The 27,751-nt window shown below is 47.9% G+C and overlaps 3 protein-coding genes across 7 annotated transcripts; 2 read left to right on the top strand and 1 right to left on the bottom strand.

Annotated features, from left to right (window-relative positions):
• Positions 1-14,506: 14,506 nt before the first annotated feature.
• Positions 14,507-19,850, top strand: nherf4b (NHERF family PDZ scaffold protein 4b). 5 transcript variants are annotated; one of them, XM_029848555.1, is made up of 11 exons: positions 14,507-14,589; positions 16,501-16,528; positions 16,769-16,833; positions 16,901-17,109; positions 17,636-17,840; positions 17,927-18,063; positions 18,225-18,429; positions 18,497-18,696; positions 18,849-19,052; positions 19,209-19,409; positions 19,491-19,850. In XM_029848555.1, the coding sequence occupies exons 3-11, from the start codon at positions 16,812-16,814 to the stop codon at positions 19,524-19,526; spliced, it is 1,419 nt and encodes a 472-aa protein (XP_029704415.1). In that variant the 5' UTR covers positions 14,507-14,589; positions 16,501-16,528; positions 16,769-16,811; the 3' UTR covers positions 19,527-19,850. The 5 variants fall into 5 exon arrangements, with proteins under 5 accessions (XP_029704415.1, XP_029704411.1, XP_029704412.1 ...); XM_029848551.1 differs by lacking the exon at positions 14,507-14,589 and adding an exon at positions 14,855-15,127; XM_029848552.1 differs by lacking the exon at positions 14,507-14,589 and adding an exon at positions 14,856-15,127 and having other exon boundaries at positions 18,500-18,696.
• A 409-nt stretch (positions 19,851-20,259) lies between these two features.
• atp5l (ATP synthase, H+ transporting, mitochondrial F0 complex, subunit g) lies at positions 20,260-21,489 on the top strand. The gene is made up of 3 exons (XM_003970689.3): positions 20,260-20,421; positions 20,729-20,889; positions 21,297-21,489. Exons 1-3 carry the CDS (start codon positions 20,370-20,372, stop codon positions 21,393-21,395), a joined length of 312 nt encoding a protein of 103 aa, XP_003970738.1. The 5' UTR covers positions 20,260-20,369; the 3' UTR covers positions 21,396-21,489.
• A 421-nt stretch (positions 21,490-21,910) lies between these two features.
• Positions 21,911-26,062, bottom strand: ftr82 (finTRIM family, member 82). The gene is made up of 7 exons (XM_011611006.2): positions 25,319-26,062; positions 24,216-24,311; positions 23,915-24,148; positions 23,673-23,832; positions 23,539-23,595; positions 23,287-23,355; positions 21,911-23,007 (listed from the first exon to the last, which is right to left on the bottom strand). The coding sequence occupies exons 1-7, from the start codon at positions 25,907-25,909 to the stop codon at positions 22,487-22,489; spliced, it is 1,728 nt and encodes a 575-aa protein (XP_011609308.1). The 5' UTR covers positions 25,910-26,062; the 3' UTR covers positions 21,911-22,486.
• Positions 26,063-27,751: the final 1,689 nt, after the last annotated feature.

Below are 27,751 nucleotides of genomic sequence, written 5' to 3'. Positions count from 1 at the left end.
GTCCTCTTGTTCACAATCTGGAAGCAGATCTGGAGATGCTGAAATGAAGCCCAAACAAAGTAAAACTGTTCAATATGAGATTTAATTTGTGATGTCATGAATTTGGAGTTGTGTTGATGATTTATTATAGATGGAAATCATTGGTTTACTTATGTTCAGGAAGTGATCTGCAGGAGGTGATAGAAGGTCATAAGATGAGTCTGAAGAGAAGATGTGAACATGTGACTGAAGGAACTCATGAAGCAGGAAGTGGAACCCTGCTGAACAAGATCTACACTGAGCTCTACATCACTGAGGGACAAAGTGAGGAGGTGGACACACAACATGAGGTGAGACAGCTTGAGAGAACCTCCAAGAAGAACATCCAGGACACTCCAATCAAGTGCCAGGACATCTTCAAAGTCTTATCTGAGCAACAGAGACACATCAGAGTGGTTCTGACCAACGGTGTCGCCGGCGTTGGAAAAACCTTCTCAGTGCAGAAGTTCAGTCTGGACTGGGCAGAAGGTTTGGAGAACCAAGACATCAGTCTGGTGCTTCCGCTCTCATGCAGGGAGCTGAACTTGATCAGAGATGAGCAGCACAGTCTTCTCTCACTGCTTCATGTTTTCCATCCAACATTACAGAAGATCAGAGCAGAAGATCTGACTGTCTGGAAACTTCTGTTCATCTTTGATGGCCTGGATGAAAGCAGATTTTCACTGGGTTTCAACAAGCATCAGCTCATCTCTGATGTCACACAAGTATCGTCCGTTGACGTGCTCCTGGTGAACCTCATCCAGGGGAACCTGCTTCCCTCAGCTCTCATCTGGATCACCTCCAGACCTGCAGCAGCCTATCAGATTCCTCCCTCGTGTGTTGACAGGATCACAGAAGTACGAGGCTTCACTGACTCCCAGAAGGAGGAGTACTTCAGGAGGAGGTTCAGTGATGAAGATCTGTCCAAGAGAATCATCTCACACATCAAGGCCTCCAGGAGCCTTCACATCATGTGTCTGATCCCAGTTTTCTGCTGGATCACTGCTATAGTTCTGGAGGACATGATGACCAGAAACCAGAGAGGAGAGCTGCCCCAAACCCTGACTGACCTCTACTCACACTTCCTGAGGGTTCAGATAAAGAGGAAGAAGCAGAAGTATGGAGGAAAGCAGAGACCAGGGAAACTGACTAAGGCTGATAAAGAACTCCTTCTGAAGTTGGGTCGGCTGGCGTTTGAACATCTGGAGAAAGGAAACATCATGTTCTACTCAGAAGACCTGGAGCGATGTGGACTGGACGTCTCCGAGGTGTCGGTGTACTCAGGAGTTTGTACAGAGATCTTCAAGAGAGAGAGTGTGATCTTCCAGAAATCAGTCTACTGCTTTGTTCATCTGAGCGTTCAGGAGTTTCTGGCTGCCGTCTACATGTTCCACCTTTACACCAGGAAAGACACAGCGGTTCTTAGTCAGTTCCTAGAATATTCTGATCCAGCCAAATCTCTTGATGACTTCCTCAGGAGAGCACTAATGAAATCTCTTGAAAGTGAAAATGGCCACCTGGACTTGTTTGCTCGCTTCCTTCATGGTCTCTCTCTGGAGTCCAATCAGAGGATCTTGGGTGGACTGTTAGATCAGAGGAACAGCCACCCAGAAACCATCCAGAAGGTCCTCAACAACCTGAAGGAGGTGAACAGTGGTGAATTCTCCCCAGACAGAAGCATCAACATCTTCCACTGTCTGATGGAGATGAAGGATCAGTCAGTCCATCAGGAGATCCAAGAGTTCCTGAAGTCAGAGAAGAAATCAAAGAGGAGACTGTCAGAGATCCACTGTTCAGCTCTGGCCTACCTGCTGCAGATGTCAGAGGAGGTTCTGGATGAGCTGAACATGTGGCAGTACAACACCTCAGATGAGGGACGACGTCGCCTGATTCCAGCTGTGAGGAACTGCAGGAAGGTCATGTAAGTAAAGATTTTTGGGGCCGGACATCGGTGTTTAAATCAAGCGAGTGGATCATGTCAGGTAGCAATACCCCCTCCAGTGGTCATTCCTTCAATTCTTTATCTCCATTGCAGCGTCCATAAATTAAAAACAACAACAATTCATCCAGAAATGTTCAACACTGGCTGGATATAAGTTCAAAGGTCAATCCAGACAAACCAACATAAGGCAGGAATAATAGGAGCCACAAGTTAACTGACTATCATGAAATTACTGTCACGTAATTAAATAACTTTTGTTTGTTTGTATACATCGGATTCTAACGACAGAAAAACACATTTTAACTAATGACACGTGACTATTTTGCTTCATTTGTTCAACGTAAAAACAGCCGGCCTCATTGGTTTAAATGGGTGTTTTAGGTCTTTGTGGCGGTTCCGTTTGGAGCCTTTATGTGACCCACAAAGTTGTTTGAGCCTTTCCACACCCGTTAGGTGGCAACTTCATCACTAGCAACAAAAGGTGCAGTGAAAATGATTTGAAGGGAAACAGGCCGATAGAACAGAAGCTGAGGGCAATCGATGCAACCAGAGACTCTGATGTCATCGATCGGATCGCTGAATTAAGACTTGACGCACCATCGTACAAATTGGATGAAATGTAAAATATCCAAAGAGCCGATAGACAGATAAAAAGATGCACGTTTCTTTAAACCATTTGCTACAATCATTTTAAATATTGAGTAATTATGAGCTGTTCTAAAATAAGACAAATGTTGAGAATAATTCAGTTGCATTTCAGATCTGATGGTCGTTCAAACTGTTGCTCTACGGTGTTGAATTTAGCTTTTCCAGGAAATGAGCTACATTTGTGTTGAGGTAGATTCTCAGATAAGTTGATTAGAAATCCCAAAGTTTGACTCACTATTTTTGTTTCATACACAACAGACTGTCTGATAGTTTTCTTCCAAAGAGTGATTGGGAAGTTGTGGCCTCAGCAATGACGTCAAACCCTTCTCATCTACGGGAGGTGGACTTAATCTGGAACCAAAGCCTGACAGATGCCAGAGTAAAGTTACTGTCTTCTGCAATGATGCATCCAAACTGCAGACTGGAGACGCTCAGGTCAGTCAGAGATGATCCAGTACTTTCCCAGGTGTAATTAGTTAGACAATAAATGTTTCCATGTTTGATCTTTGTTATAAACGTAGTGTTACAGTTCTCAGAAAAAAGACCACACAGGACAGATTTGCAGTATTAAATTGGTTGTGGAAATCTGTCCCATGTGAGGATGGTCATCAATGACTAGAAAGGAAGTATCAGTTGTAGATTTGTCTTGTTTTATTTTAGGCTGGCCACAAAACCGCCCAAACATTCAGACCAATCAAAAATGGTTCTTCCTGTCTTTTAAAGATCAGAAGGAAAACTAGAAACCCCAAAAGAAAGCTGCTGCAGTGTGCCATGCCCCTTCTCTCCTGAGAAAAGCCATCCCAAAAAAGAGAAAAGCCCAAGTGTGAAGTGAGCACCCTGTTAAACCTTGGTACCGAAAGCCTGCAGTCATTCTCATCTTAGGTGGCTTCATTCCAGCCAGAAGCCCAAACCTGCCTCCCTCTTAAAGGGGCAGCAGGTCAGTCCAACCACAGAAACCTTCATGAAGATCTGAAGCTTTCAGCATCCACAATTGTTGCACCTCACTTCCATTGGAGTCCAAATCAGAAGTCAACAAGTTGATTCTACACCGATTCTACACAATGCAACCGTTTTAAAAAGGTTTCCATCCATAAGTTTTCACACATTTTTATATAAATCTGTTTGTTCATCGCCTCCTTCTGTTGTAATGGTCATGAAACAAAATTACCTTATTTGAGTTTTTCTCCTTACAAATATGACTTTCTATGAACGATGCAATAAATGCAGCTTGCAATCTAAGACAATATGGAAGTATGTGTATATAATAGTAGTGGAAGTAGCTCATAAAATAATACATTTGCTCTTCTCATCGAATCTTTCTTTGTTATTAAAGAAAAACCTGCTCTTAGTCAACAACATCTAAGACATCAGCCAAAAATCGTAATTTTCTACAATATAATATAAAACAGTAGAGAAGACTCTTTCTGCAGAGACACTGGTGGCAGGAATGCAGAAGTATCACCTGCTCAACTTGGAAGGTGGAGCAGAAACCACCAGCTGAGAAGGTCCTCAGCGAGAGGAAGTGGTGGAGAACCATGAAACTTGCTAAGCTCCACCTCAGCTCCAGAGACGGGCTGAGCTGGAGCTGTGGCACCAGGTATCGCCCAGAAGAGCCTCCAACAAACAAGCTCTTCTCTTGGGAGGAGAGGGCTTTGAATCTCAGCTCAGTGTGCTTCTCTCTAGTAGGTGGCAGCTGCACCTTTTCCTGAGGTCCTTGTTGATGCCCTGAGGGGAATTGATGCTCCTGCAATGTTTTCTGGCAGCATTGAGCTTGCAGTGGGGCAATCAAACACACTGTGGGGGGGCTCTCTTTCCTTCTCTCATCTGGAGAACAAGTGACACCAGCTGCCAATCATTGTTGGAGAAATGTGCAGTCAGGGGAACTATGGGTCCAGACTATAGCCACCCTTCCAGCATCCAGCAGTGTCTAAAACCTTTGATTTGGTTTCACCAGAGAGTGTAGGGATTGCAGGGTCGCTGCAGCATCGCCCACAAGCTATCAGGAGGGGGTCGCTTTGTCCCAACTCCTGACAAGAGTTGAGTGCTATTGAGAAATGTGGTCTCACAAACTTGGAAGGTATTTTGACCCACACACACTTTACATACGCTGGAGATCTTGTCCAACCGTCCTGAAAGAACCCAAAATAGGAACATACGGCAGATAAGCCGGTGCAGGACCAGAGGTTTGTTGCTTGGAAGCTGTGTTTTGCTCTGGTATATGTTGATTTTTATTTGTCTTCTCTCAAAATAATTGTTATTTTAGCCTAAGAGGCTGCAGGTTATCAGAGACCAGCTGTGATTCTGTGGCCTCAGCTCTGAAGTCCAACCACTCGCATCTGAGGGTTCTGGACCTGAGTCAGAACCAGCTGCAGGATTCAGGAGTGAAGCGGCTCTGTTCTGGACTGGAGAGTCCAAACTGTAAACTGGAGTGGCTCAGGTCAGTCTTCATTTTTCTACCTATATACCAGCTGCTAAGATGGTGAAGTGAGGCTGTTCTCAACACTGCTGTGATGCACCACATTAAAAAAATTCCTTGTAATATCGTGAATTCAGATCTGACCCAACTAAGAACTAACGTAGGTTTAGTACTGACGCAGATAACATGCAGACCTGCACCGTATAACCTCATCCTGCATTTTTCAGATTGATTAAGTGCAGTTTATCAGAGATCAGCTGTGGCTCTCTGGCCTCGGCGCTGAGGTCCAATCCCTCCCATCTCAGAGAACTGGACCTGAGTTGGAACCAGCTGCAGGATTCAGGAGTGAAGCTGCTCTGTGGTTTTCTCCACTTTCCAAACTGCCGACTGGAAACTCTGAGGTAAACACCATTCTCAAAAATGTCCATTATTCCATCCGAGGGTCCTCACACTTTCTGAGTGTGTGTGTTGTGCCCAGTTCCTTCAGGAGGGAGGGCCACACGGGGACCACTTATTCACGATAAATTGATTTAAGGACAATGAAAAAGCCGACAGATGGTAACCAAAATTAGACAAAACTAGGTGAGGGTGCCTGGTAGACACCAGCCAACGAGGAGGGAGATGGTGAGGGAGACAGGAAGTCATCTAAGACAGGTTGTGCCTTTAAAGATGAGCCACAGGTGAGATGGATCTCCATGATGAGATGGGAGGGAAAGAGGTGGGAGAACCTGGGAAGAGTGAGGGCCAGAACAATATATATTCTCCTTTGGAACAGTGCAAACCTGAGAGGTTGGAATTGTGGTAATTACATATTACTATCATTTTTTAACCTGGAACTAAATTAAATATTTACAGATCATGCCTTTGATTAACCTTTCAGATTAATACTGGTTTCACTTATAACCTTATAAAACTTTCCCTTCTTTATTTAGATTGATTAACTGCAGTTTATCAGAGATCAGCTATGACTCTCTGGCCTCGGCGCTGAGGTCCAATCCCTCCCATCTCAGAGAACTGGACCTGAGTGGGAACCATCTGCAGGGTTCAGGAGTGAAGCTGCTGTCTGATCTCGTAGAGAATCCACACTATGGGCTGGAGACATTGAGACAGTAGCTGGTTGAAGCCAGTCAACTCCCGCTCATCTGCTGCATCACTCACTGACCACTGGTGAAGAGCATCTGTGGAAACATCTGCCGTCTACTCCCTCCATAGATGAAAAATTCAGTTTTTAAAAAGCGCTGGTGGACTTTCAGGAGAGTTACCCGCAGTCTTGTGTTGCCCCCCGAAATAAAACTCATTTGGACCTTCTTACCACCGCGCTCTGGTCTGCTCTCGGGTCCTTTCTAAAATCCATATGGTAACAATGGGCCAGATTCACGAAGCGTTCTTACGAACAAATTTGTTCTTAAGTCCCACTTACGAACAGTTGACGAAGATTGTGGCATTCACCAATTTCTTCTTATCCTGGATTTATTCGTAGGTAAGAACAAATCCTACGAACACTCAGGAGTACTCTTGCGCACATTTCAGTGCCGACATGTTGGTATGGTTGGGTTTTCTTCTCTTGTGCAGTTCAATAAAATTCAATATTACAATGATAATTCTGTCATATTTATTTATTTATTTGTTTATTTCCTATTTTTGGTGATTTAGGGAGAATTTTAAAATTACGTAAATGTGCCAATGACTTAACATTAATCAACCAAATTGGAAACCATGCCAAAACTGTCTTTTTATTTGATTTGATCTTGATTTATTTTATTAGGGGATCGAGGATATGCCCTGGTTGTTGACACCACTGACCAACCCTCAGACTCCACAGGAGTTTTATTCAATCAGATGCATGCGCGCAGTCGCTCCACCATTGAACGCACCATCGGCATGTTAAAGGGCCCCTGGATGTGTTTGGACACAGAGCCACAACCCCGTGAGGATGTGCGTCCTGACGCAGTCTGGCCCCCCCAATGATGGGGCCAGACTGCAGGCACGCGGTTCACGTTCGAGCGCGATTAATTGCCCGTTTGTGAATAAAATGCATTATTGTCACAATCCGAGCACAGCTTTTACACGTTTATTTTTTTTTACATTCTTCTTTTTTTACATTCTCGTTGATTTCTTTAAGCGTGTTGGCTATAGTCATCAGGGTTGAGGCAATTTTATCAAGCGTGTTAGCCATCCTTTCTTGATTGTGCAACACGGCGTCAGAAATCAGGCGTGGAGAGGCAAGCTTTGGGCATTTCGCTTTGGGCATTTCGCTTTGGGCATTTTGCTTTGGGCATTTGGCTTTGGGCATTTGGCTTTGGGCATTTGGCTTTGGGCATTTTGCTTTGGGCATTTCGCTGCTTTTTGCTCTGTCTACATGGTCCTGCTGCAGTTCCTTTTATGGGCATTAGTGGGCGGTGACTTATGCTAATCGTATGTTAATTAGACTCACCTGGCACGCGCTTTCAACTTACGAACTGATGGCATTCATCAATCTAAGAACACAGCTGCGAACAATTCTGGGGCTTACGAACGCGTTGATGAATCCGACGTAGGGTTTTCTTAAAAAACTTCTTAAGGACAACTTAAGAAAGAATCTAAGAAGATTCGTAAGAACATATTGGTGAATCGGGCCCAATGTCTTTTGCTGACCGCCCAATAAAGTGCAGAGGAAAGTCCGCAGGTGAGGCAGGCAGTTGTCGTCGAAATCCTCAGAAGTGTACTCAGACAGGCGCACCAACAAAGTTCACCACAAGTTGAGACCAGACTTGGAAGACTTGTCCCCTGGCCAGGGGGGAGTGGCGCTCCGATCAGACACGAACTCTGCCGCGTCGTCCCGGAGACTCTCCTCCTCCTCCCCAGCGTTGTCTCTTTTATTAAAACAGGCATGATTACACAGCAGGAGGCGTATCTTCGTTACACAGACGGCATCAGCTACATTTCTCACACAGGCAGGGGAACGTTCATGCTCGCCGAGTCACATTGCTCATGTTTTGACCATATTGGAGCGGTTCTCAGCCTACGCACAGGTGCACGGGCCTGAGGACCCTAACCTAAGCAGATATCACACATTATTGTTTGGTCCTCCTTCTTACTAACACGCTCACATACACATCCGTTCCCACATTCCACTTTCCCACATTTTAATCCTTCTCGTATTACCTACGAAACTACTCTACTTTTATTAAAATAGCAATAACATAAAATGCAATTCACGATATTTCCCAACACAGTACTCGGCCTCACCTCAAGGGGGCGCACGCAGGCTGGCAGGTGCTTTCTCGCTGGTGCTTTAATAGGCAAACTTTATTCAAATTTATTGAAGCACCAGAATTTGTTTGAAAAATAACAGAAATTTTTGCTGTTGGTCAAAATTAAATTTGTGCTGCACACGTCTCTGCACTTTAATTTGTTTACAGTATAAATGAATTTCTTAAAACACAAGATGGAGCTCTATCCATAGCTATGAAAGAAAGTTCCTTATAGGACAAATATGGTCCTGTGTATATGTTTGTGTTGGTTTGTGAGTGTAATTGAAAGAGGAATGCTGATGGGATATGAAGCATTATCAGGAGTTGTATGCTGTTGGAAAAATGGTGAAATAAGATGCTTTTTTCAGTTGTTAAATCGTAAATCGGACTCTTGAGGAGCCAAAGCCTCACCAGCCATGAACCTCACCGCACGTCACTGGAGCAGATGATCAACTCAGCAACATGATCCGACACACCAACACGATGTCTGGAGGCTTCAGGTCAAAGGGACACCAGGAGACGACTGTTGCTTCTGCAGGCAGACTCCTGCCTGTGCTTCATTCCGGGCCTTCTCGGAGGAGCTGCGGGTCCAGATGGCACTTCGGACCTCCTCTCCATACGGCAGGGGAATCAGTCCGTGGCAGATTACTCCATTGACTTCCGGACCAAGGCTCGTCAGAGTGACTGGAACCTGGCTGCACTCCGGGATGCCTTTCTGCATGGTTTAGCAGAATATATCAAGGACGAACTGGTTTCTAACCCTTTACCTGCCACACTGGATGAACTCATCGAGCTCAGCACTCGACTGGATCTCCGTGTCAGGGCCCGGAGAAGAGAAAGGAGACAGAACCCCGCACCGTCCATGGCAGCTCACTGCCTGAATTTCCCCTCCGCTTCGGCCCCGGTTCCTGCTGACCCAGAACCGATGCAACTGGGTCGCACCAGACTCACACCAGAGGAGCGTCAGTGTCGCCAGATGGGGAACCTCTGTATGTACTGCGGGCAATATGGACATATTATCTCTCTGTCCATTAAAAGGCAGAGCTCCCCAGTGAATGGGGAAGTCCTGGTGAGTCATGTGGGAGTAAAATCTTCCTCTCAGATTAAACGCCCCCTCTTTCTAGCCAAGCTTCTTCTCGCCGATGACTCTCACACCCTGGCCACCTTCATTGACTCCGGTTCCGATGGCAATATTATGGACGAGGGGTTGGCCATGCACCTCCCGACAGGCACGATGGGCCCTCTTCTTCACCAGGTTTGATTTCTCCCTCTCCTACAGACCCGGCTCCCGCAATGTCAAACCAGACGCATTGTCACGCCAGTTTCAGAGGGAGGGGGATGAAGCCACCTCTGCAGACACCATTCTACCGTCTCCTTGTGTTGTCGCATCCCTGACGTGGGAGATCGAGGAGAAGGTGAGAACCTCTACAGAGGGGGAGGCTGGTCCCAGTGCTTGCCCCCCAGATCGCCTGCATGTGCCTGCATGTGCCCTAAGGTCAGAAGTGCTCCAGTGGGCTCATGCCTCTAGGGTTTCCTGTCATCCAGGGATCCAGAGAACCTGTGACATCCTCCAGCAACGCTTCTGGTGGCCCTCGTTAGAGGAGGACACCCGGGAATATGTCAATGCCTGCCCTACCTGCAACCGGAACAAGTCTTTTCGTCAGGCCCCGTCCGGTCTTCTACAGCCACTTCCTGTGCCGTATCGTCCCTGGTCACACATTTCTATAGACTTTGTCACTGGTCTGCCACCATCTGAGGGGAAGACGGCCATACTTACAATCGTGGATCGCTTCTCTAAGATGGCTCACTTCGTCCCCTTACCCAAGCTCCCATCAGCTAAAGAGACTGCCCAACTACTTCTCGACCATGTCTTTCGTCTCCATGGGATTCCTGTGGATGTGGTCTCAGACAGGGGACCCCAGTTCTCTTCCGTGTTCTGGCAGGAGTTCTGCAGATTGCTGGGAGCCACGCTGAGTCTGTCATCAGGGTTCCATCCTCAATCCAATGGCCAGACTGAAAGAGTGAACCAACAGATGGAGACAGCCCTTCGGTGTACTGTGTCCCAGAACCCATCTTCCTGGTCCCAGCAGCTGTTGTGGGTGGAATATGCTCACAACACTTTGACAACACTGTGCGCCGCATCATCCGCTCCCGTGTTCGTGGCAGAGGCCTTCAGTATCTTGTCGACTGGGAGGGTTATGGCCCAGAGGAAAGATCTTGGGTTCCTGCTCATCACATTTTGGACCGACAGCTCCTCCGTGACTTTCATCGGCAGCATCCAGATCAGCCCTCTCACAGCATGATCGGGGGCTTCCCTCGTCGAGGGGTGCGTGCTGTCGGCCCTACTGCTGCTCCTGAGCCAGAGGAGGATTCCTTGTCACAGACGGGAGATCTACAGGTGACCTTGTCCTCCTCTCAGGAATTCTAACCCGCCTTCCAGTTTCCCCCTCCTCCCACCCTGGCTCATGGGACTTTTTGGGGACGTTGGGAGCCGTCCCTTGAGGGGGGGGGGGGGGGGGTTCTGTCACACTCTGCTCCAGCCCATGGACTCAGTTCTTTTCCACTCCCCTGCTCACACCACACCCTCTGATCACACACCTGTTCTGCCTGACCCCCGGTAAATTAACTCTGTCTTGACCACGAGCTCAGCCAGTCTCCCTCTGGATTGTTTGCCTGGTTCTGCCTGCCTCCCGGTTACTGACTTTTTGCCTGCCTCGACCAAGTCCACTGCCCCGCTCTCGAACTGTCTGTTGTTTGCCAGATTGCAGTTAATAAACCAGTTGACTGATCATCAGTTCTTTGCCTGTTGTGTACTGCACTTGGGTCCATACCATACCCGGCACAGTAAGTACGGTTCGAGTCCGTAAATAAGTACGGTTCGAGTCCGTTAGTAAGTCGGTTCGAGTCCGTAAATAAGTACGGTTCGAGTCCGTTAGTAAGTGCGGTTCGAGTCCGTTAGTAAGTACGGTTCGAGTCCGTTAGTAAGTGCGGTTCGAGTCCGTTAGTAAGTGCGGTTCGAGTCCGTAAATAAGTGCGGTTCGAGTCCGTTACTAAGTGCGGTTCGAGTCCGTTAGTAAGTGCGGTTCGAGTCTGTTAGTAAGTGCGGTTCGAGTCCGTTAGTAAGTGCGGTTCGAGTCCGTAAATAAGTGCGGTTCGAGTCCGTTAGTAAGTGCGGTTCGAGTCCGTTAGTAAGAACGGTTCGAGTCCGTTAGTAAGAACGGTTAGAGTCCGTAAATAAGTACGGTTCGAGTCCGTTAGTAAGTGCGGTTCGAGTCCGTTAGTAAGTGCGGTTCGAGTCCGTTAGTAAGAGCGGTTCGAGTCCGTTAGTAAGTGCGGTTCGAGTCCGTTAGTAAGAGCGGTTCGAGTCCGTTAGTAAGTGCGGTTCGAGTCCGTTAGTAAGAACGGTTCGAGTCCGTAAATAAGTACGGTTCGAGTCCGTTAGTAAGTCGGTTCGAGTCCGTAAATAAGTACGGTTCGAGTCCGTTAGTAAGTGCGGTTCGAGTCCGTTAGTAAGTACGGTTCGAGTCCGTTAGTAAGTGCGGTTCGAGTCCGTTAGTAAGTGCGGTTCGAGTCCGTAAATAAGTGCGGTTCGAGTCCGTTACTAAGTGCGGTTCGAGTCTGTTAGTAAGTGCGGTTCGAGTCTGTTAGTAAGTGCGGTTCGAGTCCGTTAGTAAGTGCGGTTCGAGTCCGTAAATAAGTGCGGTTCGAGTCCGTTAGTAAGTGCGGTTCGAGTCCGTTAGTAAGAACGGTTCGAGTCCGTTAGTAAGAACGGTTAGAGTCCGTAAATAAGTACGGTTCGAGTCCGTTAGTAAGTGCGGTTCGAGTCCGTTAGTAAGAGCGGTTCGAGTCCGTTAGTAAGTGCGGTTCGAGTCCGTTAGTAAGAACGGTTCGAGTCCGTTAGTAAGAACGGTTAGAGTCCGTAAATAAGTACGGTTCGAGTCCGTTAGTAAGAACGGTTAGAGTCCGTAAGTACGGTTAGAGTAAACCGGAACTAGTACAGTGCTGTATTTCATATACAGTGCACTGTATATGAAAAAGATTTGGGTTGGGACTCGGAGCGCAGTTGACGGGACGGACACTCCCGACGCCCGAGATTTGTGTTTTTGTGTGGGTTGGAAAAGTGCCAGAGTGAACGTGAATTAAAAGGCTCTTTGTCCTTGGGAATTAACCCCCAGAGTGGAACCGGATCAAAGACGTTTGGTCTAGAAGCTTGTTTCACTGAGGCATTGAGTTGACCGTTGGAGTCATTCACATTCAATCTCACTTGGGAGCATAGTTAAAGATGGAACTGGAATGTGGCAAAACGTGTTGGGATCAGGGAGAATGTTCTCCCTATCCTCGGTCTGTGGAAGAACAGTGGAAGTGGACTCTTGATCAGGTGGTGAGTGGCATGAAAGAAGAGGACAGGGAGAGAGAATTGGATGCAATAAAATAGTTGTGGAAGGAAGCTCAGAAGCAGAAGATACTTCCCCCTCCAGAGGTGAAGGTTAATTTAGCTGAAGCATTGTGTAAGTGGGAGTCAGAAACTCACACCATATTACAGGATCCTCTTGATAATCCAAAATTAGGTTTTATAGCAGGAGAATCATGGCAAAAACAGGGTAAGGAGTTAGAAGATGAGCGTCGAAGGATATATGTTGTGGCTGTGGCAGGTGCAGCGGTGCACAATTGCAGATCTAGGGGGGTCACACGAGTGCCTAATGTTGAGAAGCCTCCATTAGAAGATCCAAACCAGACATTGACACTTAACACCACTCTTTACCCATCATTACCTACTACCACTTCCCCACCCCCATATCAATTGCCAGTTTTGACTATTAACAGTGGTCAGTTAGATGTGGACAGAGATGAAGAACTGCAGGAGTTACGTGAGACAGTGGGTGAACTTCGGAGACAGGTTAGAATGATTAATCAGGGACAGGAAGAGGTTGAAGATAACTTAGGAAAAATTGAATTTAGAGAGGAAGCTCAGGTGGTTCGCCCTAAAATATCCCAACAAACTACATTTAAAAAACAGGACAGTCAAAAATCTACATTAAACGTCTTTAAAACACTTAGCAATCAAACAAAACAAGTGAAAAGAGCTGATCCCTCAGGAGGATTTTCCAGGGCTGAGCACAGGGAGGAGAAGGCAAGATTGATTTATGGCAGTGATAAAGAGGAGAGCGAGAATAAGACAGATACCTTCAAAATTCCAGCTACATTTATTGGAGAATTGGAGGTTCAGGAGCCTGTTGAAGCTCAGACAGAATTATACCAGTATAATAATACTGGTATTAGCTTTAGGGTTAGCATTAGGGTTAGGGTTAGCATTAGGGTTAGGGTTAGCATTAGGGTTAGGGTTGGAGTTAGAGTTAGGGTTAGGGTTAGGGTTAGCATTAGGGTTAGGGTTAGCATTAGGGTTAGGGTTAGCATTAGGGTTAGGGTTGGAGTTAGAGTTAGGGTTAGGGTTAGGGTTAGCATTAGGGTTAGGGTTGGATTTAGGGTTAGGATTAGGGTTAGGGTTGGAGTTAGGGTTAGGGTTGGAGTTAGGTTTAGCATTAGGGTTAGCATTAGCATTAGGGTTAGCATTAGCATTAGGGTTAGGGTTAGCATTAGCATTAGGGTTAGGGTTGGAGTTAGGGTTAGGGTTGGAGTTGGAGTTAGGGTTAGCATTAGGGTTAGGGTTAGGGTTAGGGTTAGGGTTAGGGTTAGGGTTAGGGTTAGAGTTAGGGTTGGGTTAGGGTTAGGGTTAGAGTTATGGTTAGGGTTAGCATTAGGGTTAGCATTAGCATTAGGGTTAGGGTTAGCATTAGCATTAGGGTTAGGGTTGGAGTCAGGGTTAGGGTTAGCATTAGGGTTAGGGTTAGAGTTAGGGTTAGCATTAGGGTTAGGGTTAGAGTTAGGGTTAGCATTAGGGTTAGGGTTAGGGTTAGAGTCAGGGTTAGGGTTAGCATTAGGGTTAGAGTTAGGGTTAGCATTAGGGTTAGGGTTAGAGTTAGGGTTAGCATTAGGGTTAGGGTTAGAGTTAGGGTTAGCATTAGGGTTAGGGTTAGGGTTCGAGTCAGGGTTAGGGTTAGCATTACGGTTAGAGTTAGGGTTAGCATTAGGGTTAGGGTTAGAGTTAGGGTTAGCATTAGGGTTAGGGTTAGGGTTAGGGTTAGCATTAGGGTTAGGTGAATGACGTATACACTCAAGGACTCTCACTACCCTGACCATCGTCAGCATAGATCTCACGAGAGCCCCAGGCATGGCACTGGCCGACGCATGTTAGTCCCCAGTTCAATTCCCACCTGACCACAGGTGTCAGAAGGGGACAGCAAGAAGAACTGATAAAGTGTGCCAGAGTAATGGTAAGTCCATGTCCCACATGTACCTATGCCAAGGTGGGTTTGGGTTAGGGGTTGGTTTTAGGGTTAGGGGTTGGGTTTAGGGTTAGGGGTTGGGTTTAGGGTTAGGGGTTGGGTTTAGGGTTATGAAAGTTAGAAAGTTATCTATGAGTGTGTATAAGAGAATCCTTTGTTCTAAGAGAGCTGGGCAGGTCAGGGTTAGGGTTAGCATTAGGGTTAGGGTTAGGGTATGGTTAGGGTTAGAGGGTTAGGTTATCGTTAGGGTTAGGGTTAGGATTAGCTCTTCAGACGATGGTCGTCCTGCATCTTTCGTCAACAAGGATTCAGTCAAATGGACAACGTTGAGCTGTTAAGACTGATGATGAGACTCTGCAGGGAGATCCAGGACAGTTGGTCAGGCGGTTACACATTAAACCGGCTGTCTTTTAAAAGGCAGCCCTCTGAATGCTAACATTAGCACAGTCAAGGTTCCGTCAGACCTCCCCGACTGTCAGTGTTGATGACATGAACGGATCGAGAGGCAGCATGCAGTCAAGAACAGGTCATTCATCTCTTTCATTGTTATTACCTATATATAAATGTCAAATAGGCAAAACCAGCTCTTCCATGAGGGTGCTTTTGTGTTTACAGATTTTAATAGTGAATCTTAAATGTTAGGGTTAGGGGTTTTTTGCGGTGTGCTGCTGCGCTGCAGTGCATGTTTTGACTCCAACCGTGGTCACCGTCTCAAAAGTGAAACATTTAACTCTTCCTTCACTTTGAATCAGCACTTCTTTTGTATTGAGCCCAATCAAAATGAGCTTTTTCAGCTTTGTAATGCAGCTTCTCTTTGTGTATATATGAACCGCCATGAGTTGAGAAGCTCATAAACACATTTTATAGCGGAGAAAAGTCAACAGGAGTCCATTAAATGTAACTAAGTGTCTGCGGTATGAATGAGTAAAAGTGTGTCGGGAGCAGGGTGGATATTTGCCATTTTTCCATTTTAGAGATGATTATTAGGTTCAGAGCTTCTCCTGCTGCCAGAATAATGGACTTTACTTCAGCTCGGTGTCCTAGAACCAAGGACTGATGGTAGACACAGCAAAGATAAACAACACAGTGGACAGGGACACCGGTCATTCCTCTAATGGCCACTAGGGGCAACAATTGTGCTGCACTTTTCAAAAGGTGACTCCTAATGCTGCAAATTAAGCTTTTTAAATGTATTTTAAAAGTAACACTCTATAATACAAGTCTAGAGCACTGCTTTTACGTGTGATCATGTTGTATCTGTCCATTTGCTGCCTCTCGGGGTCCAAGGTTGGAGGATCCTTGGAGCAGCAAGGGCAGATAAGTTTTGCTGCCCACTTCCACCAGGGAAGAGTAACACCTCAGACTCACCATGAAGCCCACAGCAGGATGCTACATGCCACCCTAAAGGGTGCCTGCTGCTCGTCCGTGAGCCAGACATCTTCATGAGGTGAAAGCAATAAAAGGTTGGGCAGGAAACCGACGCTCCCTTTTGAAAACCTTGGTTTCCTCTGGTTTAACACGTGAACACTCTTTTTTGGAGGATCATGATAACCTTTAATGCAAGATCCCAGGACATTTTATTGAGTTCAAAGGCTGATCACATGATCCCATGAAGTCGAACCCTGTTTTATGGTTTCTCGTTAGAAGTGATAGCTCAGCAGTTCTGACCCAAGGCAACAAAAGCAGTCTGCACTGTTGAGGTCAAGTCTAGCTGGCAGAGGCAGCAACACAGGCAGGAGAGTACGCTTATTTTAACAGAATCCTGATTGATTGCTGATCACATCAGACATCACATCAGATTGTAAAGGTGACTGCATGCGTAGGAGCTGTTCTGGTAAATACAGTGGCTTCCAGTGGTTCTGCTGACGACATTCTACCTTTATTCTCTTCTTTTTCAAGGTCTGGCAGAAGGAAAAGACGTAGCAGAGTAAGTATACTCTTTTTTGGACTAAAAACAACACAAAAGAAATACTGGAAAGCACAATTGTATGTAAAAATGTCCCTTTGAATTGAATGAGGACTTTTGGATCTAATCAAAACGACCGGGCCGGAGATAAAGTTCACGGTCTGTTGATAAGATGTCAGATTATACAGCTAACGAGCTTTAAAATGCTTTATTGTGCTTGGAATAGAAATATCTCCAAAAATTACAATTCTTCTTCTTTAGGAAATTCAGCTTTAATCCCAAAGAAGGAATAGACAACCCAGCGATGGTCATCACAGACGATGCAGGTATTCCTGAGGTGAGCTCTGGTGTTTGGTGGGACGGCCAGGTGGTTGATGCTTCTGGCTCCTTCAGACTCAGCGCCCAGCCCAAGACTGTGCCTTCTCAACCGCGAGGACGACGGGGAGTCCTACGGCTTCCGTCTGCGGGTTGAGAGGGGACGCCTGGGTCACATCATCCGATCGGTGGCGCCGGGAGGGGCGGCAGCTCACGGCGGCCTCCGAGATGGAGACCGACTGCTGGAGGTCAACGACTGCTACGTTAACGACCTTCCTCACCCCGAGGTAGAAGCCACACGATCACTCAACTGTAACATTTGAATGTGTGAGCAGGACGTGTTCTTCCCACTGGAACTGGATCACTGCCTGGAGAGACATCAGCAGAAGCCACGTGCACTAAACTGCTCAGAACCGGGCTCCCTTGTTTGCTTTGAGCAATATTTACACATGCATGTGCGCTCTGATAAACACTGGCTGGTTAAGGAGACGGACTCCGCGCAGGTTTGAGTCCTGCCGACGTGTCGTGACAGTAGAGTCTGTAGGAAGGGCTTGTGGTTCCTGAAGCAGCTAGTGCTAGCCAGCTCCTTTTTGGAATACTGCTTAGGTGCCCTTGAGCAAAACACTCCGTCTTAAAATGCTCAAAGCACCTGTCAATGGCAACTTACTCACTCTGACTTTATTATTGTATGTTCCCGTGACTTGTGTGAAATAAACTAGCCTGTCAAAACAGTCATTTTTCCTTATTTCCATTGGAATTTCAGTTTTAGGGCTTTTTACCCTGCTGCTTCTGAACGTCTCTGTCACCCTTCAGGTGGCTCAGAAGATAAAGTTAAGTGGAAACCAGTTACGTTTATTAGTGCTGGATGGGGAAGGGTACGAGCAGGCCCTCTACCGAGGTCAAGACCTCCAAAGTGTTGCCAGAGCGAGCCAAGGCGAAAGCTGCAAACCCCCCAGGCTCTGCCACATCACCAAAGACCCTGCCTCTGGCCTGGGCATCAGCTTCACACCGGCGGACGGTAGCTAACGCGACTCGGGGGGCCGAGGCTCCAGGTCCTGTGTCAGGAGGCCATGAAGTCTGATGTTAGTGCTCCTGTTGCTGTAGGACAGAAGAGCCGCTTCACCGTGAGCCTGCTGAGAGGAGGTGCTGCGGAGAGAGCTGGGGTGTGTAAGGGAGATCTCCTGGTGTGGATGAATGGAGCAACAGTGTCTGACCTCACACACGCTGCGCTCAGAAGGATGGTAGGAGGTCAAACGCAGCAGCCCCTCTTTTAACGTTCCAGTACAATAAATGCTGCCATGAGGCTGTTGTTGTCATGGCAGGAGGATTTTAAGATTTCCACAAACATATATTTATGTTTTTCTCTAACCTCAAAAATGATGCTAACAATGTCTTCAACCAGATGAAAAAGTGTGGCGACCACATCACCATCCTGGTGATTGACGGGGAGAGCGAGAAGCACTACCTGCAGCAGAGGATGCCCATCCTGCCCACCCCTGGGGTCCCACACAACCTCCCCCACACCGCCAGGAAACTCCAGCTGCTCTCGGACTCCAGGGGCTTTGGCTTCGTTCTCCGGCTGGAAAAGGCAACCTCTGGGCGCACGTGTAAGTGAGCAGAACCTTCTGGTCCTTCTGAAGGCCATCCTCCACCCAATAATGCCCCTGTGCACAGCAGTTCATGTTCTGCAAGAGCTGGAGAGCGGTGGCCCAGCAGAGAGAGCGGGCGTGAAGGATGGAGATGTGCTGCTGGAGGTCAACGGAGAGTCCGTGGAGTCGCTGAAGCATGGCCAGATTGCAGAGAGGGTGAGACAGAGTGGACAAAAGGTCTCTGTCACCACCATCACGCCACAGGGGCTGGAGTTTTACACCAAGGTGGGCAGCAGCACAGCAACAAACGGACACCAGAGTCCCCTCTTTCCTCAGGAAAGAAGAATCGTTTAAGTTGTTCAGCATAAAATGGGCGGCAGAATGGAGAAGGCAGCTGCTCAGTGTCGGTGTCTCCTGCCTGTGTCTTGCTCCTGCAGCTGGGTCTGTCCCCTCTTCTCTTCTGCGAGGAGGATTCTGACGAGGCAATTGACAGAAAGGAAACCTCCACAGCTGAGCAGACGTCACAGAGGGAAACAGGCAAAGCACCCAAATCCAGACTCTGCTCTCTCCAAAAGGGCCCCTTGGGCTTTGGCTTTAATCTGGGCTGCGTCCCGCGGCGGCCCGGGACCTTTATCAGCCAGGTGAGGAGAGGACCAATAGCTGTCTCCCAGATCTGCCTTTAAATCCAACTGTGAGCAACATTTCAGGAGGAAAATAGAATAAAATAGATCTGACTTTCAGGGTGTTCTGCTTTTTAGTTGTAGAACAGGGGTTCATTTGTCCTTTTCCTCCTGCAGGTGGCTGTTGGGGGCCCTGGGCAGCGAGCGGGTTTACATGTGGGTGATGTGGTGCTTGAAGTCAATGGACAAAATGTAGCCCAGGAATATTTGGAAGATGTGATCATGCTGATGAAAGAAGGAGGGAGATCTCTGTCTCTACGTGTCAAAGAACAAGCTGGTCATCCCAAGAGGCAGGAGAAGACACCACCCGCAGCCAAGGCAAGCCGAAGCCTGCAGAAGTGGAATCAGTAGCACCGTCCATTTGAACAATTCATAACCGACCTCCTGTTTGTTTCCCAGCACGGAGAAGAGAAATACAAGATAACGTGTTTGTGACAGAAGCTCGCCAGAAGCCGACCAAGGACAACTCCTGGATGATATCAGCTTCACCAGTGTTGCAGGGTTTGATGAGACACCCCGCAAGATGAGCGGAATTTAACCGTAACAGTTAAAGTTGTGAAAAGAAGCCTGAACTGTGTCTTTATTTATGATCCCAAAATGTGTTCCACTACGTTCAACAATGCAAATAAAGTTGTTTGTTTTTTTAATAAAAGAGATAAATTTCAACTTAGCAAGTTCGGCAACTACAAAAAATGACCAAAACAATAAGAAATTTATAAGATTCAACATTCTGTACAAATAAAAAATTATTTTAGGTTATACAAGTGTGCATGTTCTCCCCGTGCCTTTGTGTGCGTGTGCGCGTGTGTGTCCTGTAATTGACTGGTAAACTGTCCAGTGTACATCTTTCCTTTGATGACCCTGCTTATTTCGGTCCTCTTTTCTTCGAGGAAGGACGCCATAACTCCACATATGACAAGTGGCAGAGCACTAAGTGCGTGCGTGCGGCCACCGTGAGCCGTGTGCGTTACTGTGCACCAGGAGCTGTGCATGAAAGGCTCATATACTCAACTACCCCCTCTAGTGGTCATCTGGCAAAATGCTTCATTACAATGACGGACAGGCCGAATTAAATGAGGGAGATTTACATTATAATGCAAAGACCTGAATTTAGTATTACCGTATCCTGACTGTAAAACATCAAAACATGTAAAACATGATCGCGCTGGGCTCTGTGCTGGTTTCTGAACAGGCACCTGGGTGGCCAGCTACAGGGGTCCTTGTGCTGGTCCTGGAGGTGACATTCAGGAGACAGTTAGCATCGACTGCAGCGTAAACATGGCACAAACGGTGCAAAAGCTGGTCACTAAAGTACCCACACTGGTTAGCGGTAAGTGTATTTATTGTATTTTACCCTGAGGTCAGGGATTACCGGTAACTCAGCTGCACGCGTCAACGTCGGTAGTTCTTTATTGACACGGTGGAGACAGCGATGCTCTAAAATCTGCCGAGACTCATTCATCCATTGAATGAGTCAAGTGTGCGAACAGAGATAAACACCGAGGATCAGCTGTCACAATCCTGCTTTCCCCTCTTTAGCTGTTGCGGATGTGCTGGTTGACGTGTGTATGTAAGCGTTTGTGGACGGAACGCCAGCTCCGGCCTCCAGGACTGACTGTCATGACTGTCTCTCGTAGCCGCTGTCACCTACTCCAAACCCCGACTAGCAACCTTCTGGCACTACGCCCGGGTGGAACTCGTCCCTCCGTCCCCTGCCGAGATCCCCAAAGCCATCGAGGGGGCCTCAAGCCTCCTGAAGAGCTTCCAGAGCGGCCGTGTGGGTCAGATCACAGTCAAGGTGCGTTTGTGAGCCCCACCTGAGCCCCAGTTGACTCTCTGAGGCGCTTTAATGGTTTATTAACAAAGTCCTTTTAGATGTTTTAGTCGTGCTGCAGCATTTTTGATGGGATGAAGATAGGTTTTTGACTTTTTTCCCCACAGAGGGGCCCCCATCTGATGTTTGTAGTTGAGGACCTGCATGTGCAGGTAGAAGGGAGTTTAGAGCGTTGTTTCCAGATTAATTTTGAGTGTTGTGCAGTGGAGGCAGATGTTTAACCTGCGTCTGACCTTTGAGGCTCCTTCCATGTTTGCAGATGTCGCTGGTGTATTGATCACTTTCAGGGTCCAGTTTTAGTGTGAGATGAAAATAGATCAGCCTGTTAGAAGATGAAAGGTCGGGCTGACTGTTTGCTCTCTTTCTGACAGGATGCGCTGAGGAACGGACTGGTCGCCACTGAAGTCCTGATGTGGTTCTACATTGGAGAGTGCATCGGCAAAGGAGGCATCATCGGCTATGATGTCTAAGTTTGGACGATCCGTTTTTCCTCTTAAATGTGTGTGAACATCTTCCTCTAAGAATTCTGGGAACCAATAAATGCATATTTATTGTTTAAAACAACTCTTTCTGAATCACTGCTTTTTGTAGCGCTCCTACCAATTTTTTCAAATCAAACTTATGTTTATAGATTTAGGTTTCTACATTTCGTAGGGAAACCTTTAATCCTGTAATGCTTCTATTCTATGTTAGCATTTCCAACAGTCCACGGTGATTTAGTGCTTGATTTGTGATTGGTTCTGGCTTTTAAAGGCAAACAGTAATATATTTTAGCAAAACGCATATTTGAATATGTAGGAACGATGACAGTTGCTACTATTATATTTGGACTATTAAAACCACAGAAAACGATGGACGGCTTAGTGCGTTTCCCGCAGGCGGCCGCCAGGGGGAGGTGTTTGCTGCACGCTGTTCACGTACTTTATCCACGATTTAGGAAGGAAAACATGAATGAATAAATATCAAACCAACACAAGCTTACTCATCTAGGGCTTTATTTCAAACCACAGACGAATAAATGTTTTTTTACAAAACAAATTTCTATGATATCGGTCATACTGCGATGGTCCATTAAACAAGTAAACATAAAATTAAAAGTTAGTTCAAAGGTGGTGATTTCGAGAAGTAATGAAATGTTCTTCTGTGAGGGTTGAACTCATAATGTATTCATGCACCGATAATGTGCGTAAGAGTGTAAAATATTTCACACTAATGCAGCAATATTGGTCAAATGAGTGTTACTACTGGCAAATGTACCTCTGGTTATATCATGACTTATAACATCATGTTGTGTGAGAATATAGAACGTTTACATTTTAGCACAGTAAGTGTGACACGTTTGAGTGAAATTCAACATTCAAGAGAATCTTAAAAAGGCTCATTCAAATCGACGTCTTGTACTTGTGGGATTATGAAGTCGTGCATTTCTAAAAAACGTGAGCGTGTCAGCAAGTATATACATATTTTTCTTTTTTTTTTAAAAAAAAGGCTTGGTTTGGTATAGCTGCAAAAATAAATATTCCAAAAGCAGTTTGATGTCAAATCTTTGCCACAAAGATGTTCATTTGAGATTGCAGATCTTGACCGAGGTCCCCACCCCGAAGCCTGGGTAGAGGGGCTCCACGAAGGTGGTCTCAAACCTGTGCAGGAGCGTCATGCTGCCGCTGATGCTGTAGAACGCCAGCACGCCCGCGCTGTGGTCCAGGTACACGCCTATCCGGGGGGAGTGGGGGGCGCTGATGCTTTTGTCCACCCGGTTGTGCCAGGCAGAGTAGCCCGTGTCGGAGCACAGCAGACTCCAGGATTTGTCATTGTAGCCCAGCAGGCACATGGAGCCTTTGCCCTTCCGGCTGATGCTGCGGTAGGCCACCCCGATGGAGAACTCCCCGTTCCACTCGATTTCCCAGTAGAAGCGCCCGCCGGAGAGCGCCTCCCTGCACAGCACCTGGGCGAAGCTGTCGAACCTGTCGGAGGTGTCCCCGTAGGGCTGCAGGTCTCTGGTGCGGATGACCTTCCTGCTGTTCTCAGAGATGTACAGCTCCTTGTAGGCCGTGTTGGGGTCCAGCTTCAGCTGGCAGAAGTCTGCAAATCAAATCAAATCAAATCAAATCAGTCTTTATTTATATAGCGTCTTTTACAATCAAAATTGTTTCAAGGCGCTTTCCAGAATCCCAGGGCCTGACCCCAGACAAGCAACAGTGGCAAGGAAAAACTCCCCTTTAACAGGAAGAAACCTTGAGCAGGACCAGACTCATGTAGGGGGACCCTCCTGCTGATGGGGGGCTGGAGGAGAGCGCAATCATCCCGTCATCCTCTCCGACCGCGTGGGAGCGTTAGACCGACGTGTGCGGGGACACTTACACTTTAGAAAGTCAGCTCTGCTCTTCGGCTCTGAAGAAACACCGTCAGTCGTCACTTCTTTAGCTACACCTGCACAAAGAGTTCTGTTAGTTTTCTTAGTAAAAAAGAAGCTGAATTAGAATTGGAGGTCCTGGGGAAAGTGTGCAAGTTTGACGTCGCGACCCGAGGTTGCCGGAGCAACGTGGTTCTGACAGGCCCCCGTTGACTCACGGCTCCACCATCAACCTAAAGGATCATTAACCTGCCGCTCACCTCTGCTCCTCCTGTCCAACGTCCGGCTCTCGGTAGTGTACACCGGCATCTCGCTCACTGCAACACACGCCACATTCTCGTTTATTAAAACGGACGCCTCCCTTGTTTGCGTACCTCCGTCGCTGGAGTCACACCTGACTTGGAGATCTTGAGCAGCTCCTCCCGGCCGAACTCCTCCAGGCGCTCCTTGATCTCGGCCACGGCTTTCCTGACGGCAGCGAAGGAGAAGTCGGGGTTCAGGCTCACGCGGGGTATGAAGCCGTCGTCGGTGGGGGTGCAGAGGTAGTTGAAGTTCTGAGGGGGAAGAAGAGCGCGTGGTGAGTCGGCTGACGAGGACGATGGCGGAACGACCAGATCCCGCCGTCTCTTTAGGTACCTGCAGGAAGTGGATGTGGTCGTCGGTGCCGTACAGCTGCTTGAGGCCGGACTCCTTCTTCTTCAGCTCGTCGATCTCTTGCTCCAGCCGTTCGATCAGAGCCTCGGCCTGGTTGAACGCCGCCTTTTCATTGATGCCGATCAGCTTGGTCACCTCTGACCTCATCCTGTCGATGGAGCGGATCATGTCCTCGAACATCTTCTGGCTCTCCACCATGGCCCTCTGGGCCGAATTCTGGACACAACTTAAACTATAAGACGGGAGCGGCCTCGTTGACCACCACCACCACCATCATCATCACCTTCAGTGAATCCACAGCCGTCTTCAGCTCCTCCAGCTCCTTCACCCTCTCCTGACATTTCTGTCTGATCTCAGCTTGAGACACTCCCAAGAGTTTCTGCAGATAAAAACGCGTCACATCACTTCACGAACTTCTCATTCGTTCCGCCTCCCATTTTGCTGCCGCAGCAACAGACATTCTTTCTCATGGTGGAAGATCTCAGGGAGGCCTTTTTTTGGCACATCTAATTCACCCCATTCAGAGTTCCTTCTTAACGCTGGCAGCTTTTATCTCGGAGGGGGCTCGCGGGGGGAATCTCTAATGGAATTCTGGCCATTTTAGGAATGCGAAGCTGCGGCCGCCTGATTTGTAAAGAGATGTTTCAAGGTGCGCACGGCACTGATGTGCAGAATAGAGGGGTTCTAATTCAGCTTTTACTCAAGCCCACCAACCCATTCTTCAAGATAAGCTTGAGGAATGTGGGGAATCTGTTGGGGGGGGGGGTGGACAGAGGAGGGGGAGGGGAGAGAGCGGGAGATAGAGTGAGATTCAGATTATAAATCTTCTAATGGGGGAGCTTTGAAGACTTTGTGTTGTGGAAGGGTCCTTCAAACACCTTTGGCTCCATAAAACTCCCTCACACATTAAAAGTTTGCCCTTCTGCGTCCATCTTATCTCCACTTTACTGGCTGCGCGTTTGAAAGTGCACGGCTGTGGTTCTGCTGTGATTGGCTAGCCGTGGAAGACCTTGACATTCCACTATCGTGACTCCCGCAGGTGGGAACGAACTGGAGCGGAAGGAATTGTCTGGTTTCTGTGCGTCTCTCCCACAGCTGGAACAGCAGGCTCTGGTGACACTGCCCCCGCGCCTCCAATCACAGAGCGCTCCTCTCGGCGCTCAGGGCCCGCCGCTTTAGCTGATAGCATTGGTCAAACGGGTCAAAGTCCAGCGAGCGGCCGGGCTCCAGCAAAAACCGCCTGTTTGTGTTCACCTGATAATCTGACCACGGGTTGCCTCAAACGTATTCCAGGAAAAACAGAGAAGAGAACCTAACAGAGGGGTTTGGGACCTGAAATCCTGGTCCTACTTTGGTTTTTAGCGTGTGAAAGCGAAGGGTTCTTACCTGCTTCTCGCTCCTCTCTGCCTCCGCAGAGACGATGTCGTGGCCCCTGTGCTCACTGACTGTGCAGATAGCGCAGATGCACATCTGGTCCGTTCTGCAGAACAGCTCCAGGGACTTCTGGTGCTGCGGGCAGATCTTCCTGTCCAGGTTTCCCAGCTCGTCCACCAGCTTGTGCCTCTTGAACGTGGCCGACTCGTAGTGCGGCTTCAGGTGCTTCTCGCAGTAGGACGCCAGACAGTTAAGACAGGACTTGACAGCCTTCAGCTTCTTCCCCATGCAGAAGTCACAGGGGACGTCGCTGGCCCCGGCGTAGACGCTGTCCTGGGCTGCGTTGGCGTTCAGGTTCAGGCCGCTCTTCTTGATCTTCTCGGCCACCATGCTCAGAGTGGCATTGGGCCGCAGCACGGGCCTCTGGGTGAAGGTAATCTTACACTGAGGACAAATGTATATCCCTGTGTAGTCGGCTTCGTTCCAGTAGCCGCTGATGCAGTCCATACAGAAACTGTGGCCACACGGGATGGCCACAGGGTCCCTGAGAAGGCTGAGGCACAGGGTGCAGCTGAAGTAGTCTGGCGACGTGTGATCGGCCATTGTGATGGGCTGCAAACACAGGCGGACCTGTGGGAAACCGACAGAGAATGCCAAGAGCAGACGAGAAAGTCTGTCGAGTGTGCCTGGGAGCCCGCCCTCGAGAGTGTGGTACAGCCTGCCAGAGACAGGACCTACTTGTATTTCTGAATTCCACAGGTTATTGATTGAAAGCAGACAAGGCCCTCCCCCTCTGCTGGGAGTATATCGAGCCCTGCCCAGTTCAGATAAGCAGGTTGAACAAGGAGGGAGGAGAGAGAGAGAGAGAGAGACTGAAAAAGCACAAGAAGTGGCCTCTGTGCCAAAACACGCTTCCATTTCCCTGACAGTTTCCTTTATTCTCACATTTCTCATGTGGCTCATCTGTGCTGGGCCGGCACACACACCTCTCTGCAGCTGGATTTCCACCTATTGTTTTCAGCCTGAATCGCCATTGTCTCAGACCGGTTACAGTCTAACAAACACAAATGCAGCCTAAGGTGCTGCAGGAATGTGAAGGGACCACCTCATAAACAAACAGACGCCGCCAGCTCCAGCAGAGTTTCAAAGTCGTTCCAGGCTCTCCTTCCTCTCCCAAAACTGCTGTAGTATTTTAGCTTGCAGCAGGAAGCCTGTCAGGGTTCAGAGAGCAGTGTTTACACGGCGTCCAGTCCAACCAGTCCGGCCACTTCTACAGTCGCCTTGTAACTGTAGACACACACACACACACACACACATATTTGAGCGGCAACAGAGAGGAAATATTTGCTGCTGCATGGGTGTGCACACATGCCTCAGCAGACATCGGACCCGCTCATTTACATTTCAATTAGTCCCCCCTGTTTTAGCCCCTTTCACTCCGTCTTTTGTTCAGCTTGATTCTACTGTAAAATAACTGCAGTTATAACTCCCCCCCCCACACACACACACACACCTGCTGTATAATTATCACCATATAGGAAAATATCTTGGTTTTAACAGTACGTGTAGAGTTCAGCGGCTCCTGGTTCAAGGCCCCTGCGTTCCGAGTTCTCTGGGCAGTTTCACCCTCCATATTTGGTGAGTTTTCTGATAAGCCACTTTTCCTTCCTTCCTCCGGAGCGAAGGGAGCAGCTGTACTTAGAGGGAGGAACGACCTGCGAACTGGTACCGGGGAACCAACTTCACCCTATTGTTAAGGTTCTCCTTTCTCAGTGACCAACTAGGCGCACCTCTTTGAAGACGCCAGAGCGGAGCGGCAGTCTGTTTATCACAAAACACACCTGAATACCTGCTCATTCCCAGCCTGTGGGCCGGAGCTGCTGTGAAGACACAGAAACTCCGGTCATAACCAGCAGCAGCGCTCGGGGGCAAAGGTCAACCCCCCCCTCGGGTGCATCCAGCGTGTTTTCTACTGGGCCAAGAGAACGTAAATGGATGTTTGATCAAAGGGAACTGGACAGCGTTTCATCAGAGTGGTGAAAACAGGAAGACACCATCTTGAAATCTGTAAACACCACTATTGTCAAGCCCCCCCCCCCCCTGAATGATGCCTAAAACACTGGCTGACGTCATGTCAGAGATTAGATGTGATATTAAACCCTTTGGTTGGCTGATTTAATACTTGAAACTACGGCGAGAACAATCGGGAACAATTCCCAGGAAGTGCAGCAGCAGCGGGTTGCGTAACCCACGCGGCGCTTGGCTCAAAGGCACGTCTGACGTGTGTTTGATCACGCTTGCCCTCCCAAACCTCCCGTCAGCGGGAGCATTTGTCAGAGCGAATCATCGTAAGTTTGATTGCTCAACGCTAAAGTCTTGTAATTACAGACCAACCAGTCATTTTTGCGGTTTATATTTGGATCTCTTTATTTTATGAAGCCAAAG

This window comes from Takifugu rubripes, chromosome 15 (genome assembly GCF_901000725.2).
Source record: "Takifugu rubripes chromosome 15, fTakRub1.2, whole genome shotgun sequence".
NCBI lineage: Eukaryota > Metazoa > Chordata > Actinopteri > Tetraodontiformes > Tetraodontidae > Takifugu > Takifugu rubripes.
Note: the sequence above shows the minus strand (reverse complement) of the source record. Positions and strands in the feature narration are given on the sequence as shown.